This window comes from Artemia sp. Qi Xiang Cuo, chromosome 2 (assembly GCF_049724085.1).
Source record: "Artemia sp. Qi Xiang Cuo chromosome 2, ASM4972408v1, whole genome shotgun sequence".
In the NCBI taxonomy this organism is placed as follows: domain Eukaryota; kingdom Metazoa; phylum Arthropoda; class Branchiopoda; order Anostraca; family Artemiidae; genus Artemia; species Artemia sp. Qi Xiang Cuo.
In genome coordinates this window covers 64,660,716-64,681,517 of record NC_142795.1, presented here as the reverse complement: position 1 = coordinate 64,681,517, position 20,802 = coordinate 64,660,716, and the positions used below count along the sequence as shown (strand labels likewise).

Here is a 20,802-nt window from a genome sequence, read left to right as displayed (position 1 = left end):
AAATAATTCTGGATTTTGAAAATCTGATTGTTTGTTTGTGAAAAATATTAAGCCAGTAAAAAGAACGAAATAGAAATATTCAGCCATTAAAATCAGAAGCAACATTTTTTGTTTCAAGTAAAACCCTGCATTTCTATAGTTAGAGTTTGTTTGATAAAACTGTGGATGCTATGAACTAAATGAATGTACTGTTTCACCGCGTAATTCCTGTTTTATCATTGATTTTTATTAAAGTATTTCCACACCTTAAGGCATTTCGGCTATCTAGCTTCTAGATTTGTAATCTATATATCATCTACAGAACACGACAAATGAAAATATAGAGAAAAGGAGTATAATGTTTTAAAACAAAGCTGTGAACAAGAAAAAGCAACAAATTTTAAATAATAAAGAAATCCGAATATTTCGACTTTACATCTGGAATCCTTTATAAACGAAACATATAGCCTACATTTATAAAAAAATGAATTATTCTAAATTAAACCCAACATATAAGGAAAAAACAAATGCAACAAGATGCATTTCCTGAAATGCATCTGATAGAAAATTTGAGATGGTCATTTGTTGTCGTAGAAACTTCAAAAAAGGCTCATTCGATTGGAAACCTCAAGACCAGAACACAATTTGTGCTTTACTTAAAAAAAAACACAACAACAAAACAAATTACCGTGGATTGTCAGTTTAACTGACATATACTGATATTCATTCCTTGAAGTTTTTATAATTTTTATTTATAAAAGTAAGAAAAGTGAAAACTTTTCAAGCGTATTTTCTTTTCAGTAAAGCGCAAATTTTGTTCTGGTCTTGAGAAGGCATGGGGGTTATCCGCCCTACTCATATTAATTTTTTCCTTGTTTTGAGTTTGACTCGGCTATTTATTGTTATTTCTGTTCGTTTTGAGTTGCATTTATTTATTGATAGTGATTTGTGGTAGTTTCACGCTTGGAAGATTATTTGACTTTATTTTGCTCATTCTTGGCTTAATGGAGCTCTTTATTTTTCTTTGAAGAACTTGTTTTTTGGAAAAAGTTTTTTTTAATTAATCTAGTGAGAAAACCAAGTTGGTGGCGCTTAGCCAATGATCTGTAATAAAAGATTTGAAATTGACAACAGCAGCTGTAGAATGTTTTTACTGGTGTAGCTGCTCAATAGAGTATTTTGCTCAGTTTGTATTTTAAAAGATTACTAAGAGACAAATAAAGGTTATTAATCATTGCTCCGACATTTCGACTTTTTGAAAAGCCAATTCTAATTTTCTGGATTGAAATTTTGACAGGAAAATAGTGTAATGTTAGTTGAAGAAGCAGGGGTAGGAGAGCCACTTTCTGGACATAATTGTTGCCAGCCTCTGCAAAAAGAGCATGATCTAGAAGGAATCTAATGTCTTTCCTGCATTCATGTGCAGGCTTTACCGATCTTTAGTTTGAGTAGGTTTATGGCTAGGTTAAAATATAAAACAGCATTTGCTATTTTTATGCTTAACTAAAGCAAAGTAATTATCATAGTGAATGCTTTAGCTTACTGAAGGGTTTATTCTGCAAAGCCGATAAAGGGACATTTAGCTCTGAGTTTCATTTCCTTCACTAAAAATGGAACCCTGAGCGTAAAATGTGAATTGAGATTCGAAAAGTGGCCTCTAGACACAAGAGTCCGGCTGTTTGTCGATAGCGGCAATTAATATAAATAACGCTATCCAAAGATTTGTCTGATGGCAGACATGAAGAGGAGAAAAGGTGTGACGCATACACTCATTTGAGGATGAAAATGTACTGATTACATAATCAAATAGGCCTACTTGGTGTCAATTACCTGCAGGAGCGGATACAGAATTATTGGTCAGGCGGGGGGCACCGATAAAAATTTGGCTCTTACATTCGTATTAGTCTTCCCTAAGTCCTTTAGTTAGAGCAGCATTCTATTTTTTGTGGGGAGGGGCACTTTCCCTTAAAACTACCCTTTGAATTCGCCCCTGGTTACCTGTTCTATTATTTAGCATGGTTATTTTCAGATTAGTGAGGGGTTGGGTGCTATGGATGCCAACCAGTTATAAAAAGTAAAAATTTTCACTTGTGCTTTCAACTAGAGCTACGTACCCTAAAGAGTTTTAAGGTTTCTTTAAAGAGATACTTATCCTATAAAGACTTTGCTTGTTTCTTTGTCTCCGAGTCATGTAAGTAAAATACCTAAATGTTAAGATTTTATTGAACTTCCAGAATCTAATTTTAAAGTGTTAAAAACACCTTTGTTATTCTTGCCAAGAAAATTACTTTTTACATTTCTCATTACATTTACATTACATTTGCTCATTACAATTACATATCTCATTGCATTGTATATATTATTATATGACATTACATATCTCATTACAATTACTCATTACATTTACATAAAAATACCTTTGTTATTCTTGCCCAGAAAATTACTTTTTCTTTTTGTTTTCTTTCTTCTTGTGCTTTAAACTTTTTGCTTTCTCTTTTTCGCAATATCTCTTATTTCATGTTATAGTATACGTCACAATTGAAGTGGAGTTTATCTGCGCCCTATCGGACTATAACAGTTCGTGACGCTTTAGCCGACTTGCCAGAAATAAAAAATGGAGCCAAGGTAGATGAATTCAGTTACGGAGGGGAGCCGATTTCGGACTTCCAAAAAAAGGTTTGCTATTCATCTTAACCGTTCCTTCCTGAAATAGATAACTAAACACCAAGATCACTCACTAGCCTCGCTGCAAAGTTTAAAGCTAGAATTTCTCTTTTTTCTTCATTTTTCGATACTTCACTCTAGACAAATGGGCAGGTAGAAAACTAGGGATGTTGATGCTTCAAATCCCATACAAATAAAAAGTTTCTACACTAATGTTTTGCCTGATTTCTCTCAATTTTTCGTAGTATCAAACGATGAAACTGGGGCGAAAAGGTGTAAGAAAACCGAAGTCCAGAATTAACCAGCTTAATTTAGGCTAGAAATATGTTCGCTATTTTTCTACTGGTGTTGATGCATTTTTAGAAATAAAAAAATTTTCAATCTCCAAATAAGTTAGATCTTAGGCTGCCATAAAATTGATTTTATTTTACTAATTTAATTAATCCATTCGAAGAAATTCTCAATAAGTTAATATTTAATTCTATCAGTTAATTAGTTAAATTATCAATGGAAATTTATTCTTTCAACGTTTATAGAGTTTAGGCGAGGGCAAATGTTGAAAACGTGTAATATTGATTCACTAATGTGCAGATTTCCAGTTCAAAATCTTACTCCCTTGAAGTCTATAAAAGCATTCCATTTCAATAATACTAAATTTTGAGTTTAAAATAAATTTCAGGTTATAATCCTAATTTTAGTTATAAAAGTTAGTTTTTTTTTCCTTATTTTTAAGGACCAGAGCAAATACTCTGGCCCAAACAAGGGAAAATACGTTCTTTGTATCGAGTAACCTTCTTTAAAGCTAGTTTTTTCTTTCCTGAGTAAAGAATGAAGAAGGAAAGCAACCAAGATGATGGAACTTATGGTGAATTCGACATCCTTGTTGCTTCGTCCGTTCTAAAGGCGCATCTGCATAAAGGTTTTCTCTTGGTTCCTTATTTGGCTCCTAAAATTTTGCCTCCTAATTTTTGTTCTTCAGATTAGGGTATCGCCGATTACTACGTAGTGCTCTTATCGTAACACTGCCTCTCTCAATAGTCCAGTCCTATTCTCATCTGATGCATAGATCATAAAATAAAAGTTAGAAATATAAAATATAAGAATAGGATATTCATGTTTATCTTTATCCTAAATATATAATATTTAAAAAATTCGTGTTGACTATTAAAATTTATTTCTTGAAGAAAACTTAATGATTTTTAAGCCTTTGAATGATCCTTTGAAATTGGGTTAAACCTACTACCCGATTCAGCATCTTTGAAAAGACTAAAATGGAAGATCTTCTTGATAAAACAGGCTCCGAGTCTTCTTTCCAAGAAGGCGATGGAAAATTTTCGTCATTTCCAAGTCCAGTCTGGCGTTCGTTAAGGATCTTTGCTGTCCTGGGTGTTGTTTGCAATATTCATCAACTTCGTGATTCGAGCCTACTTCTGGTGATGAGACATTCAACTCAGCCCTGGGCGTCAAGGGCTCAGGAAGCAAGAGCGTTATCGCTCTTGCTTCCCACTGCCAGGGTGACACTAAACATATTCTGAATGAACTAGCCGCGAATCCTATCCCTACTGACCTACAGATAGAGGTAGATAAAACAAAAAGTATGTCAAAGGGACTTATAATGACTCTGGCTTAAGGCATTCAATACGAGGGCACTGATATCCAATAAATTGGAGAATTCAAATATCTTGGAGGCATGGTGATCCAAGATGGGAACCGTGGTAGATAAGTCATGCTGCGTATAGCGTATGTAGGGGCGGCATTTTCTCTGCTGAGTAACATTTTAAAATCCAGAGATTACTCCCAGAAGCTGAAACTCAAACTATATATGAGTAATGAACTATCTGTACTTATGTATCGATGAGAGTCATGGAGCCTTTCAAGGAAAGCAAAAAAAGATTACTCAGCTTCGAAGATAATTTTCTGCTTATAATCCTAGTGATCCACGAAACTGATAGCATTGTGAATGCCTGGATAAGGACAGACATTGAACAGCCATTGATGACCAACGAGATCAGAATGAGAAGATGGAAATATTGAGGGTATTTGATTCTTATGAATGGAGGATGTTTCCCACATGGTGAATGGCTACCCGGTCTTCGAAGGAGAGTAAGGCAGCACAGCACACTAAATTGGTCCCTGGAGAAGTTGCTAACAAGTCTTAAAATTACCTTTAATGAACTCTGATCCCTGGCACAAGGTCTACAGAATTGGAGGTCAACCGTTGCCACCTTTTGCGCCCCTGGGTATTGAAAGACCTAAGTGTACGTAAAGAAGGCTCCAGATTAGCTCTAGGAACAATGGTCATAGAATATTGAAGGAAAACTCATTTGAAAGGAAATCTCGAGTTCTAGCCCCCTTACTAACTTTTCATCACTTATTTTAAGTGAACAGAATATCAGTTTTGGCTTAGATAGGGAAATCGTGCTTCTTAGTTTCCAAGCGACAGTGCCATGTGATAGTATATGTCTCTCATGTTTGTTCAGTCTTGACAAAATCTATGCTTTGTGGGAGTGATATTTGGGAGCTATATCGTAGTGGCTGTAGACTTATCTAGGTTTCATTATTGTCAAAGAGTAAAATAGCGTCTTAGGAGGGTAATCAGAGGTACCCAAAGTAGTTGGTCATTTTAGTGGTACAGTGTTGCGAAACTAAACACTAGTGTCTAAGGAGAGAAGCTGGAGAAGACTTCAAAATTTATTTTTCTGCTTGAATATACAAAAAATTTTTGGGTGATTTGTAACTAACTGTTGAATTTGATTCAGTCACTTTGTTTTCTTAGGACTGCTGTTTCTTGAGCTTTAACTGTTTCCATTATTTCCGTAATATGATTTTTAGATATAATATACATTAGATATGATATTAGATATAATATAATCGTATTGATGCCCGTAATGTTGCAAGAAAGGACTCTAGATCTGGCGGCGGAAGAGCTAACTACAGAGGTCAGTCGAGGAGCACCAGAGCTGCGTCATCAAAAGATTATTATAGACTTTCATACTTACCTGATGAGCCAGAAACGCCCTTTGTCCTGCCGACACATGACCAGCTTCTTCTAAGTGAATCGGGACAGTGTGGCCATGTTCACCCTATGCGAGTAATCATATGGAATGCCCAGGGTGTGAGAAATAAGGTTGAACAAGTACTGAAGGACCTAGGTGGTATTGATATTATTGCTCTTGTGGAGTCGTGGCATAGTGATGATACAGTGCCTTATTTTGAACGATACTGGGTAGAAAATGTGGCGCGTAAACCAGCAAAGAATATGAGATATTATGGAGGTGTTTTGTTGTTAATTAAGCAAGGTCGTTTCCGTAAACATTCTCGAATTTCTAGTGTATCGGAGAATATTATATGGGTTCGGATTCATCTTGTTAGTGGTAAAAGTTTGATTTTAGGTGCCGTGTATATTGCCCCCCAGAATAGTTCATATGCAGCAGAAGTGACATGGGATTTATTAGAGGAGGAGCTTAGGCAATTGCGATCACGTTTTTATAAGGATTATTTTTTGGTGGTGGGGGACTTTAATACTTATACGGGAATATGTAAGGAGATTAATCAAGTTTCATTTGTTGATACGCCGGACCTGATACCTGATATTTATAAGACATCTAGAAGGAGCAAAGATATTGAAAGAAGGGTTAATTGTTGGGGTAAAAGGCTTCTGGAACTGTGTTCAGACAATGTATTAGTGATTGGAAATGGGAGATTTGGGATGGATGGGGAGGCGGGTGAGTTTACCTGTCTGTCGGTGACAAACCCTAGTGTAATTGATTATGTTTTGGTTGGTATTGAACTCGTGGCCCTGGCAGTTGATGTTGAAGTTCTTAGGGTCGTAGTTCCTGACCACTTACCAGTTGAGATCAAGCTTTGCCTTGGAAGAGGGGTTCCAAGGAATAAAAAAGGTAATAGTCCTACTAGGAGGATTACAAAGGATCTTTGTTTTTCAGGGAAGTTTTTTAAAGAGTGAATGGAGTAAAGAGGAGCTGGAGTTGATGAAAGAGGAGTTTTTGAGGCCTGAAATAATTGAGAAAGTTAAGACTCTGAATGATGAAACAAGAGACATAGATGAAATTTTGGAAGATTTGGGTTTTGTGATTTATGAGTGTGCTCGTGTGTCAGAGAAACCAAATATGAAAATGAAAAATTGTTTTTTGATGATGAATGTAATTCTTTTAAAAAGGAGTTGGCGGAGTTATTAGATTTGGTAAATGCTTGCTCTGTAGAGGAAGAAAGGCAGAGCTTGTTTTTTACGGTTTAAGGAAAGGAGAAGGAAATATAATAGGCTAAAACGGAGGAAAAAACGAGAGAAAATTAGAGAGGAACAGAAAGAGATAGAGAAGGCTTATATGGTAGGGGATACAAAGCAATTTTGGTCAGGAATAAGTTAGGAGAATGGACAAGGAAAAGGCCAATTACAAATCCCTGAAGCTGATATTTGGCCTAGTTTTCTTGAGAGTATAGATGAAGATTCTAGTGGCCTTGACAGTGAAGATTCAAGTATTACTCCACAATTTCCCATGAAAGAAAAAGATTATGAGTTAGTGAAGGAGGTAACCTCAGATGAAGTTAGGAATGTAACTAAGAAGATGAAGGGAGGATCAGGGCCAGGAATAGATGGTATACCAGCAGTTTTGCTAAAGAGGTTTCTTGATGTTTTTCTGCTAGTTTTAGTGAATATTTTTAATAGAATTATAAGTAGTGGTGTATGGCCTTCTCTATGGAAAGTATTGATTATGGTACCTCTATTTAAGACAGTTAGTCCTAGTTATTATGGTAGTTATAGCTTTATAGCATAAGTACCAGTAATTAGTAAAATTTTATAAAATGTTTTCGCTACTCCGTTGAATGAATGGCTGGAGGTTTATAGGTTAATTAAAGCGGAACTGGGGGGTTGCATAACAGGGTCCGGTACATTAAAGATATCAATTATGCTAAAGGCACTGATACAGAAGTATGGATCAGGTAGAAAAAGGCTGTATGTTGTGTTTCTAGACTTAAGAAAGGCATTCGACAATGTAGATAGACCTCTCCTTGAAAATTGTTTAAGAGATGTAGGTCTACCTTTAAGTTTTATTCGTTTATTTGTTGGTATGTATTCTGGGACTAAGTCTATGGTCAGGGTTGCAGGTTCGGGATATTTCAGGTTATTTAACCTTAAGAAAGGAGTGAAGCAGGGCAGCGCCATGTCCCCGAGACTGTTCAGTTTGTTTTTGAATGATATGGTGGAGTTTCTGGAAAAAAAATGGGCTCCAATGGGCTTTCCAAGCTGTGTCTTGGAAAAATTAATTTATCGGTGTTATTATTTGCGGCTGACACTGCATTGGTGGCGAAGTTGGCAAGGGAGCTTCAGATGTTACTGGGTTTAATTGAGGAATACTTACAAATGAAAAAGTTACAGCTGAACATTATGAAAACCAAATTGGATGTTTTCAGTAAAAGGAATGAAAAAATAGATACTATATTTGAATTTTGAGGACAACAATTAGAAGTAGTTGTAAAAATAAAGTATCTTGGTTATATCTTCCAAAGTAATGGTGGATGGAGTTCTCATATTAAAGAAGTGTTAAATAGGGGAAGAGCAGCTAAATTTTCACTTTTCAGGAATTAAATTAGTGGAATAAAGAATTTGTCTTTGCATAAGAGGTTTTTTTATCTAAGATTATGCCGATTCTCCATTACGGCGCAGAGATCTGCGGACATGAGAATGCTGCCCAGTTAGAAAGCGTTCAGCTAGGTTATTTTAAGAGATTGTACGGGTTGCATAGAATGACCCATACCCAGTTTCTTAAAGGAGACCTTGGACTGTGGTCTCTTAAAAGTTATAGGGTTGTCCAAATGATTAAATTTTGTCTATGGGTTGTACTGTTACCCAGTGATAGGCTACCGAAGTCTACATATGATGAGTTACTTCAGTTGCATAGAACATTATCTTGGCCTTTTAAAGTTAAAGAGGTATTGGATAAGACGGGTTTTTCTTTCGCATGGAATGATGGCCTTGGACCAAATAGTCAACAATTCCAGTCGGACAAGGAAATTAAGCGGGTGCTGGAGGACCAGACGACACAGAAATGGGGTGAGGAGGAGATTAAGAATTCGGAAACTTTTAGGTATTATAGTGATGTTAAGATAATTTATGGTCAGGAATTTTACTTTAAGTTAAATTTACCGTCTAGATACCATACATATTTGATTCAGCTGCGATCTATCTGCCATCCAATTTGTTCGAGGTTGAAAGTTTTTGAGAGGAGGAAAAGTGTTCCGGATGTCATGTTTGCTTGCCCTCTTTGCCAGGAAGAGGAGGAGAATTTGGATCATTGTTTAAGTTGTTGTCGAGGTCGTTTTGGGGGGTAAGGGAAAATTTATTTGGGAATGATGAAGTGCTGCTTCCCGATGCCTTGAAAAGTACGTCGTCACAATTTATTTGTCTAGTGGGAAGATATCTTGATGAGTATTTTGCAAAAAGAAGAGAGTAGCTTTTATTTTATTTTATTTTTATTTTTTACTTAATTATTGTGACGAGTGCTGTAATTTGTTAATCTTGTATGTTATTTTTGTACATGGCCACATTTTGGCTTGAAATACACGTTATCTTATCTTATCTTATACAAGGAAAATATGCATTGAGTTTACCAAGAACCAGATCCGTGGAGTAGAATTGAGATTGGGACAAATATCGGTATCGGCCTGTCAATAATAAGAAAATTCCAGTCGATTATTGGAAATATGCCATAACTTAGGTGGTGAATAAAAAGAATCTCGTTTTTGTTTAACTGGGGCATTGATTTCATCAAATTAGTTATAACAGGAATTTAATTGCGTTAATAACAGAAACTTAGGAATTAGATTAGGATCGGAAATTCAACACTACTATAATAGAAAAAGTCAACTTCTAAAGAAAGAAAATGAATGTGCCATGACCGGAAATGAATAAAACACCCAAAAAGTGATACCGTTTTTGTTCTTGGGGCATTGACTTTTACTTGACTCCTTTAAACTAAGCAACACAAAATGTTCTGTTGTCTGTATTCATCCCCCGCTGTGTCTATTGTTAGGGGGAGGGGTATTTCTAGTTTACTCCTCCCTCCCCCTTATATATATATATGAATATATAAATATATTTATATATATATATATATATATATATATATATATATATATATATATATATATATATATATATATATATATATATATATATATATAATATAAATATAAATATAAATATATATATATATATATATATATATATATATATATATATATATATATATATATATATATATATATATATATATATATATATATATATGTCTTTATTGCACAAAAAAATATGTAAGCTATTATAATCAAAATAATTAATAGTTTTTAACTAACTTTGAATTAGTTTAATAATTTTCTGAATCGTTTGTTAATATGTTATTTTTGTTTCCTTGGAGTAGATGCGTGGTCGACATATACAGCCGTTATTACGGGATCACATTTGCAAGGACATGGCCCCTGTTGTGCTAGCGAGGATGGAAAATATCCCGACGCTTCCTGGTTCTGATTGGAGAGACCTTCCAAACCTCCCTGTTCATCTTATTGATGGCACATATACTGTTAAACTGTAATGTTTTTTCTTTTCTTTTTTTTGAGCGTCATCACCATACATGAGCAATAAAGCTAAAACAGTTATTGAGAAATGTATGTTGCTTTACAAAGTAGTTGGGAGGAATTTAAAAAAGGGAATCACAAAAAAAGGAATTGAATTCTTAGGCATGATGAGTTTACAGCTTTTCTTAAATTACGATTTAAAAAAAATAAATATCCTTTATGGAGGTAGATATAAGGCTTTAAAAATCATTTTAGTAAATATAGAAACTCAAGTTTTTTTCTTCATTTTATTTTCAGTTATTGCCTGAGACTATAATTGTAAGAGTTATAAGTATAATTTTGAGTCATAAGTTGTACGCTATATATTGTATCGCATACTGTGGATTTCTGTATACTGTATATGCTGTACACAGTTTAAGTGTTTTTGGATCAAGTTCGGGCGCTTGAACAGTTATGTAATGACCCGTACTATACTTACGTAGGAAATGATTGTAATCTTATAAAAAAAAATTGAGTGAAAACTTTTCTTTGGACCTTCTTGACCTGGAGATCGTGCGAAAATTTGCTTCCTTTATCTCTTCGACTTATGAAAAATATAAAAGAAACTGACTTTTATGCCCCCTTTCATGCTCTTTTCCCCCCAAAATCTTCCGATCAAATTTTGAGATAGCCATTTCATTCTGTTTGATAAACGGTCAGACAATGGGGTACCCAAAATAATCTGTAAGCAATTTCTCTGGAAAACATCTGGCAAATCTTCCTCCATTTTTCGGAGCCCCCGCACTTGAGAACTATACCTGACCCCAGTTATCACTGTGGCTTCCAACATTTTAATCTTGGCGTCAAGGCCGTATCCAGGGGGGTGGGGTCACCCAGTTTGACCCCCCCCCCCCCGAAATTTTTGACTGAGTCGAAAATAAGTTGAAAATTAGTAAAACCTAGGTAAAAATCAGTAAAATTAGTCGAAAACTGAGTAAAAAAGTAGTAATCCCCCCCCCCCCGAAAAAAATCCTGGATCCGCCCTTGCTTGGCGTGCAAACTTATCTTGCTATTCTTTAAAAAAAATTCAACTGTGAAAAAACACCATGACCCTTGGCTATTCAACTTTTAGCATCTTCACTACATCCGCCATCTGTTAGCCTCTTGATTCCTTAACTTTATCTTAATTTTTTAAAAAGAAAAAGAATATTCTAAAATTACGCGGTCAATCTACATTAAAAAAAAAACTTTCGTTGCATACAGCCAACAGTAATTTGTTAGATTAACGACACTTCTTGACTACTAAGGTCCCTGCGTCGGCCCTACAGTCGAGTTCGATCTCTGGGTCCTGTAATACCAAGCTAAGGTCAAACCCTGTGTGCCACCTCAGGACTTATAAATAGAAATGGCACAGTTTTTAGTGATTTATGCGGCGAGAAGGTCCTTGTGATAGCTTTTAATCTAAAGCCATCTCTTTATAAGCTAAATTTAATGGTACAGGCCACACCAATAAACTGTGCCATTCGGCTGAATGATAAAATGCGATTAATGAAAAGAAATGAAATAGAGTAAGTAAAAAAGAAAAGAATTATCAAATCAGGTGATGTGGGCATTGAAAAGAAAATACTAATTATACTTTTTATAGGAAGGCCGTTGTACCAGATTAATAGTATTTTGTGAGAATTTAGGTTAAAATTGTTACTAAAATTTAATTTCAGATACTTTTATGAAATAATTGCTATAATTTTTCAACCCAGTTATTTTTCAGTGAAGTTTTTCGATGTAAGTAAAAAGTGATGTTACAAATTAAAATGAACAGAAACTATCCAATATTTATTTGTAAGGGGGCTGCTCCCCCTCAAATCCTTGCTCTCTGCGCTAAAGCTGTCTAGTACTTTTTTGAGAGCATTTAGAATTTTAGAAGTACAGCCCGTAGGTAGTTGCAAATTCATTATTTCCTGATTTCCTTTCAAAACCTTTGAGCATGAAATTGTATTCCTTAAAATAAATACAGACAAATAAGTGTTTCTCTCTTAAAGCACTGTGACAAGAAAAACTGAAATTCTATCCCATTCGTGTTTTGCTAAGTATTCAGAAACCTTAGCGTGTAGAGGTGGTAACCTCTATACGCTATATCTAGGTGGTAACCTCTATATCTAGTTGAGAAGGTGGTAACCTCCTTCTTCCTTCTTGCATATAGGATACTATGATGTGTCTTCTGGATATGTCTTGAGTTTTTGGAGTTGCTACTTTACATTCGTTATAAGAAACTCGTTTGTTTAAATTTAGTTTCAGTTGATTTTAATATCATATTCAGAACTACCCTAAAAGATAGGGAGGTTGCTGCCTTCCTCAACTAATTGTAGTAATATTTAAAGTATAAAAGAATCCTAAATGTTTATGTGCAAAATCATCTTAATTTACTGCGACTGCTCAGAATTTACTACAGCACCAAGCTGCCTGAGGTCAACACAGTTACGCGCGCTCCTCCTCTATCCCAGTCTGTTCAAAACCTACCTCTTCGCACCCTCCTAAGAAGTCCCTATTTCACTTAAATCTTTCGCTGTGACATCCTCCCATTCCATTCGGGGATAACCTGCTTTTCGTTTGGCTCTAGATGGTTGGCCGACAAAGACGATTTTAAATTTGCTTATTAATTATCACTTTCTATTTTCTTTTATACATTATAGACGTTATACTTATCACGATAAGAAAAACGGAAGATCAAGCACAGGGGCTTTGCGTGGTGTATGTGCTTGTGCCAATGGTGGCTCTTGTGATCCGGCTGATAGACAATTTAATACTTTAATTCCCTGGTGCCTTCCTCATACTGGTAACAGACATAATCATTGGGCTGGCCTTTATGGAAGACTTGAATGGGATGGCTTCTTTTCAACAACTGTAACAAACCCCGAACCAATGGGAAAACAGGTCAGTTTTTTATTGTTTTTTGTCTCTCAGTTGTACGTTTTTCAACATCATTTTGGGGTCTTCTATGATACAAACTATTGTTTAGACACCTATCAGATTTTCCCTCTTTTTTCAGTTTTTTTATTACTCGCCTACAAGAGAGAATCTTTTACGCGAAAATCGTAGAGAATCTTTGATCAGAGAGAGGTGGCAAAAACTCAGTAAATTGGGTTTTTGCTAGTCAAAAAGAACACTAACCTGGCTTTTTGGCTTGATCGGTATTAACATAGATTAATTTAAAAACCAAAGTTTTTTCCGAGGGAAGTAAAGAGCGAAGTTGAAACTTAAAACGAACAAAAATGTATGCTTCTCAGCTTATCTAACATGTGTCAATAAAATCACTACAAATAAATCAACTGGTGATATTTCCCTATGTTTGTAGGATTACAGAAAACTAGCGCTTTACTGAAAACACAAAAGTCAAGTATAAGAAAGTCAAGTATTATGATAATTAAAGTTTCGAACCAAATATTTTACTTTATCCTGATAAGCCAGTATCAAAGTTTTATCCCAAATAACTATCAAGATATTTTGGATGAATAGGAAAAGAACAATAAGCAGAAACCAAAAAGAAGAAGCCACTTCACAGCTAGTCAAAAAATCACTAAGCGGGCTTTTTGGCTTGATCGCTTAATAGTGGAGTTAGTTACCAAGTTAGTGTTGAGGTGCGGAAAAAAGGCGACTAATTCGTTATTATAAAAACTTTGTGGTTACGAACTGTAAGTAAGGAGCGACTCTGATCAATAGTAACCGAAAATCTAAAAAGGGAATTTTGATACCGATTGATATATCAAAAGAATTGGCTTATTATGCTGATTTCAAATATATAAGTTTCATCAAGTTTAGTGTTATCCATCCAAGGCTACAAGCCGGAGAAACTTTGCCGGATTTTTTAAAAAGGAAACACCTCTAAAAGTCCAAGAATCTTAATGAACATTACAGCATCATATTCGTCAGAAAGCCCTACTGTAGAGGTTTCAAGCTCCTATCTACCAAAAAGTGTTTTTTTTTTTTGCTTTTTGCCAGGAGAAAGATAACGGATGCGTGGTTTTTTTGTGTTTTTTTTTCTAGGGGTAATCACATAAACCCAGTGATACTAGAATATCGGGAGGAGGCTCATTTGAACTGAAGTTAAAAGTTCTAGTGTCCTTTTTAAGTGACCAAGTGGAGGCGACGTGGCCCCCTTCCACGCCCCTTTCCCCTCAAAATTGTCCAATCGAATTTTGAAATAGCCATTTTGTTCTGTTTGAGCTGAGGTCAGACAATGGGGTACCCAAAATAATCTGTAAGCAATTTCTCTGGGAAACATCTGATAAATCTTCCTTCACTTTTTGAAGCCCCCGCCCTTCAGAACCATACCTGACCACAGTTATCACTGTAGCTTCCAATATTCTAATCTTAGTGTGCGAACTTATCTTCTTATTCTTCCAAACATTTTTCAACTGTGAAAAAAACCATGGCCTTAGCTATTCTACATTTAACATCTTCACTGCACCCGCCATCTTTGCTAACAATAATACCTAAGTAAGTGAGTCTTTCCCCTTGATCAATCTTTTCGTTGCCAAAGATCCCGTTTTCACCTTCACTTATTCCTAGTCTTAGAGACTTTGAAACCTTTAAAAGTTCGTTCATTTGGCTAACATTTTCATTTAGAATACTTAAATCACCAATATAATCTAAGTCTAAGATATTTTTACTTTTCCAACTGAATCCATATTCTCCCGTTGACTTTGTTGTGGTTCTTAGGACAAAGTCCATCCAAATAATCCTTATAAATGAGGATAGGACGCATCCCTGCTTAACTCCTGGTACAATACGAAAACACCTGCTAACGTCATTTCCTTAACCGCAGCAACTTTATGCTCGCACATAGACTCGTCATTTTAACATGTTTATCTTGTATGCCATACAAGGATAGGACCTTCGATAAAAAATTATTTCATGGTAAAAGTTTTTTTAAATTAATGTTAGTTAAAAAGCCTGCAAACTGTTATTATTGTTTAGGGATTTAATCGTTTTGGCCTCCAAACTTTCAACTAGTTTTGACATACGAGGTATTTTTATAATCCTTTTTTTTTCAGAGGTAAAAGGAAAGAAAATGTAACGAATATTCTTAGTCTCTTTTCATGTTTAGGATAAGGCACTAAAAAAAGATAAAAAAAAATCATTTTCTTCCAAGTTTTAATGTAATATTAATGAAGATCAAAGACCTCTGCAAGTCCTAACTGTATAATTTAAATGAGAGTTTTTAGTTATTTTCCGCCTATTTTTCCTTTTTTTGTAATTGTAATACATCTCACGAATTTTTCTTTTCTAGTTTCAAAGTTGAGAGAATAATCCCTATTCAGAAAGGTTACATTACTTCTGATGTTGGAAAAATACATATCATGGAAGTAACCATGTGCACGGTCTTTAAAGTCAGAGCTGTCCTTAGGGAATGGGCGCACATTTAACAAAATTATCCAATCCCTGCTACAGACCGGTTCAACAGAACCCCACCTGAAAAAAAATAGCTTTTTATCTGATAACGCACTTCTCATCAGGCCAAAGGGAGGCAAAGCATCTTCCCTCCGAAAAAATTATCTGATCGCCTCTCCGCAAATGTTTATTGTGTTATTTTATATTGACGATTTCTTTATATCCGGTTTATCTTCATCAGGGGTTTGCCTTTTGTGAACGCAGCTGTAGCCTACATGATTTTCAATGTATTTCTTGTTGTATCGTAATCTATGTCTACTTTGAGATAGGCGTGATAAGCTTACTTTTAATTTGGCAAATATTACTTTTTAAGTCAAATATTTCTCCGTTTAATTTGGTAAAAGCCCCTGATATTCGTTAATACACTATTTTTCGCGACCAGTTTTGGTGTGCAATTTGATGCTTCTTATTAACCACTTTACTGTAATCAGCCCTTGCAGATTTATTGGTAAAATCGCTGAAAACCAGAGGATTCATCCGTGTTCGTGTTTTTGGGGTAATATATTTAGTGTATCAAATGTATAATTAATGTTATTTACTGTGCACCGTGTTGGATGAGTTTAGAGAAGTGTTTGAAAATTACATGTAAGTGAGTGTTTTACATAATCTAGCTGTATGCATGTGTAAAACAGGGATATGTTGGATAAAAAGAGGAAATGAAGCAAATGCTTTGCCACATGCACTGTAGAGATATAAACAGTACGATCATTCCCCATCTCAACCATTAGACAAAGTCGGATCAAGATGCAGCTGCTCCAGAGAACATATAAACCAGAAGAAACATAAACGACATAAGATTTTTTCATGGGTAGGCAAGCATGTGGCATCGGTATTCACAGTGTGGAGAACAGGAAAAGAAATAAGAGAAATCGAGCTTCTAGGAGATAAGGAAGAATGCAATACGTTTAAGAGATTAAAAAAAAGGAAAATAATTGTTATGGCAGTAATAATGCAAAAGGTAAAGATAACGTTGGTTTAAAAATAGAAAGAAAAACAAAGAATGAATTTATAAGGATAATCAAGGTGAAAATAAGTTTTATTTGAAGAATGCCATAACGTGAGGACATTTGATTAGGAGATTTGGTGCTTCCCATTGATATTTCAGTTCCATAGTCTTATCAATTTTTTTTCAAAGGGAAATTATGTGGTCGGCATGAATGCAGACTCGTGGCTAAATTAAATTTAGTCACTTCCTTTTTCTTAGAAGGTGAAGTTATTTATGCCAAGACAGTTAAAACGAGAACTAAATATAAAGAATCAAAATAAAAAAACAAGAAACTCAACCCCCTTTCTTTTTCCAAAAAGAAAATCCTAGAAATACGCATGACTAAAATCATTTGATTTGGCATCTGCAAAAGTCTTTTGCTATGTCATGTTAAAGCTTAATAATTAAGCTACAGAAAATTATACAATCAAGGCCAATGGTGGATCTAGTAAAGGGCCTTAACCCCTCCCTCTGGCTCCAAACATTCCCTGGACAAAAAAGTTAGATTGGCACCTGGCGATCAACTTGGTAACTAGAATGATTAAATAATTTTAAATAATGTTAAGGCAGTTCTGAAACATTCCAGGTTTACACCAAACTTGCACGTAACCTGAAACAGGAATGATAATTTTGAAGACATTCTTATGGCCCAAAAATGAGTGTAAAAGAGGAAAAATTCAAGGGAATATTTTTCCTTACCAAGAAGAAAAAAGTATTGGTGCTCCATGGCACAATATTACTATAAAAAACCACAGATTATTGTGAAACCTAATAGATAATCTGTGCTAAGGCTATTAGCCCTTTGTGGTAAAACATTTTGTGGCAAATTTCACATAGTCCCGCCATTTTGTGGATCCCTCTCCCACTATTTATAAAATTTTGGTTATGTCCCTGTTGCAGTGTTGATTAGAAGTTAGGACTAGAAATTTCCGTATTTCCTAAAATGTAATCCAAATCCCCGTTTAGAAATCCTGGATAGGCCACTCAGTTATGTCATAAGTCATACCTGTGAGATGGGACATTAGCGAACCACTTCGCCGGGTCACCCCATTTATTTCTGCTTTCGCAAGCACAAATAATACGAATTTGCACCATTATTCAAATTTGTTCGAGCTAATGAGAAATTTAGAGTAGACTGTTTAAACCAAGTTTACATAGAGAAAATGGGAGGACCTTTTATACGCACCGAGACTTCAGTAGACAAATACTTCTGATTATGATCGTGCTGATTAAATTTCTCTACAGTGGCCACATGAATAGTCTGAATATATGTTATATTATGTTCGTATTTATGTGTTTATGGCATAACGGCTTGACTTTTTAGGGTCGTGTCCTTCATCCAGAACAAAACCGTGTGGTTAGTGTTCGTGAGTGTGCCCGATCTCAAGGATTTCCAGATACCTATAAATTCTATGGAAACATAATTGATAAACATAGACAGGTAAATTTATTTTGTTGACTTTTCTTATTTTGTTGGCCTAATTTCAGGTGTCAGATGTTGCTATCATTCTGGTCTACCTGAACCTGTCTATATACCTCTTTAAGTTACAAACCTATTGGGGACGAATCAAATTGTAAACTAGAATTAGCCTAAAACATGTTTTCTGCTTTTAAGTCCTGGTCAAGAAACTTAATTTTAAAGCTAATTGGACAGACCAAAATACAAGGACCAATTTGTATACCCGAATTCTGTTTGGCTTTGAGTTCAGAATGATCAGAAATGTTCAAAGTTAAGTAACTGGGCTGAGCAAAAGTATTACAAGTCTTACGGCCCCCTCTTGGATGAAGCAGCTTCTTTTTAAGTTTTGGTTCCCTTGACCCAATTGCTTATGGATGTAAGTTCAAACTTTCAAGAGAAATGGTTGACCCTTTTTCGGATTAACTAATAGGAGACAAAAACGCTTTTGTACCCGTATTTCTTTCCTAACCATAATATTTCGAGTCCTCCCATAATATTCCCTGAAACCTGAACTCGATCCGTCTACTTTTTCCTGAAATATTAAAGATACTGTTTTTTTTTTTTTTTTGCATGGATTAAAACTTATAGGCAGATCAGACACGCTTTTTTTTCTTTCTTTTTTTCCACACACATATTCTCCCTGTGAATGCTAAACATGAAGGCTCCTTGCCCCTCTCCTAACCATGCGAAAAATCTAAAGCTCAATTCTCCCCTGTCGTTTCTGAGGTTTCGTAGTTTTGTCATTGTGATGACCTGAATGTATAGTTTCTTTCGATTTGCTTGTGCCACTCTCCCCAAGTCAAAGTTTGAAATACAGCTTACCCCCTAAAGTCCGCTGAAAATTTCAGATCAATCATCTAAATTGGCTTTGAGACAATCTAAGTATAGTATTTTGATAAAATGGGTGCACATAACTCCTTTTGTTCTGTATCGCTACCTCGCCGAGAATATATTACAGTCCTAGAAGGGTCCGTAGTGCAAAAACGTTAATCAGAATGCCAAATCTTTAGACCCTTGGATCTGAGGAAAGACATTTTTAGATCTCCCCTTACACACCTTATGCCAAGTCAAAACTTGAGATTGACTAAAACTCCTTACAAGCAATACTTGAGGTCTGTTTGTCCCCAAAGACTCCCTGAAAAATAAAATTTGATTCCTCAAGCCATTGCAAAGATTTTGGAAATGTGCTATTTTATCGTCCTCCTACCACATAGTGCGTTTTGATTTACCTCACTACTTAGATGTGAAAAATTCTAAATCCTATGGGGAATTCTGGTGGGAAAACGTTAGGGGGAGTGAAGGCATATTTACGCCACATGCCTTACCCAAGGAAAAGTGTGAAGTCCCCTTCCCCCCCCCACACACCCGGCCGTGCTACCTGAAAGTTTGAACTGTATCCCCCAATCATTTTTCGAGATATTGCCCCTACCACAAGTGAAAATTTGAGAGCTACTTGAGCCCCTTCCATCACTGTCTCTAAGTTCTAAATAGATTCATAGAGTCATTCTCAAGACACTACAGATGATTGGAAAACTCGAGTGCACGTAGTTTTATTTGATTTATTCAGGGACGTGTGTTGTTCTTGAATTATTGCCTTGTGAAAATTCGGAAATCTTGAATTAGCGAATGATCCCTAAGTGCTTTTCTATTAAAATCTATGTCTGAAAAATGTTTAATCTACAGAATCTTTGTGTCATTGCCCCTGAGGCTGTGGGGGCTTTAAAAAATGAAAAACAGCTCAGCAAAATCAGCTAACTTTTCCGCATAATCAGGGGCTTTATCTGGGCCTGTTAGAAGGACCGGGATATATTTGTATTGGTAGCGGTTAGTATATTTGGAAAAACGTTTATCAATTTGTTTGTTCATCTTTTATCTAATGTATTATTAAAAAAGGAAAAATTAACCAAAAATAGTGATGAAATTAGGAATCGAATGGTACCACCGTTTCGTTATTATAACCCAGTGTTTATTTTTGAAAAAGTATCTTGCAGCAAGATTACCAAAATGTGCGAATCTTTTGATCAATTAAATACCAGCTGATTCCTGAAAATCTCAACCCCCCAACTTTTGGAACGAACAAATCGATGTAGGATCAAAAGTGGATACAGAACGAAATCTTGGAGGGGGGGACGTAATTATGGTGGCAGCAATATTTTCAACCCAGAAAAACACGGACCAGGGTCCATAGTAGCCAAAAAATGGAAAACGTTTAAACTGGCTAGTGAGAAATAATTGCCATTTTTCACTGATACAGGAATGGTAACTATTTTTCCACTAGTCCGAATAGTAAATCTATATTTGAAATATGTTTATGGGAGTTTTAGGCTATTTTTAGAAAAATAGCCTAAAACCCCTAAAAAGTGACGTCGGATCGAAACAAAAAGTACACTATTGGAATCGCCATGGTCGAAGACTATACAGGAAGCTTACAAGGAAAATCACTTTTTTGCCTGGGTACCAGTGATGTGTCCTCTTTTTTTTCTTCACTACTAGGGGGACACTGGAGCATGGGCACCCATAGACTGAATTTTAGGGGGGGGCTTACCAGGTCTAATCAGCACTTCTAGTGCTGTCAGTTTTAATTCAGAGTTCAAACTGCCAACATCTAAATTGGATATTGCATGAACATTATTAATTCAGTAAATTTTAGGTGAAGAAACAAAAATTTCGCAATAGGGATTATAGTGACGTATAATTC

The 20,802-nt window shown here is 35.5% G+C and overlaps 1 protein-coding gene across 2 annotated transcripts in view; it reads left to right on the top strand.

Moving 5' to 3' along the window:
• LOC148955498 (DNA (cytosine-5)-methyltransferase PliMCI-like) overlaps window positions 1-20,802 on the top strand; it is a 115,085-nt gene that overhangs the window by 78,411 nt on the left and 15,872 nt on the right. For both annotated transcript variants that reach the window (XM_089102464.1, XM_089102466.1), the window contains 4 exons: window positions 2,506-2,655; window positions 10,080-10,246; window positions 12,903-13,143; window positions 17,970-18,086. In XM_089102464.1, coding sequence (XP_088958590.1) covers window positions 2,506-2,655; window positions 10,080-10,246; window positions 12,903-13,143; window positions 17,970-18,086 — 675 coding nt within the window. The remainder of the gene's footprint in view (window positions 1-2,505; window positions 2,656-10,079; window positions 10,247-12,902; window positions 13,144-17,969; window positions 18,087-20,802) is intronic.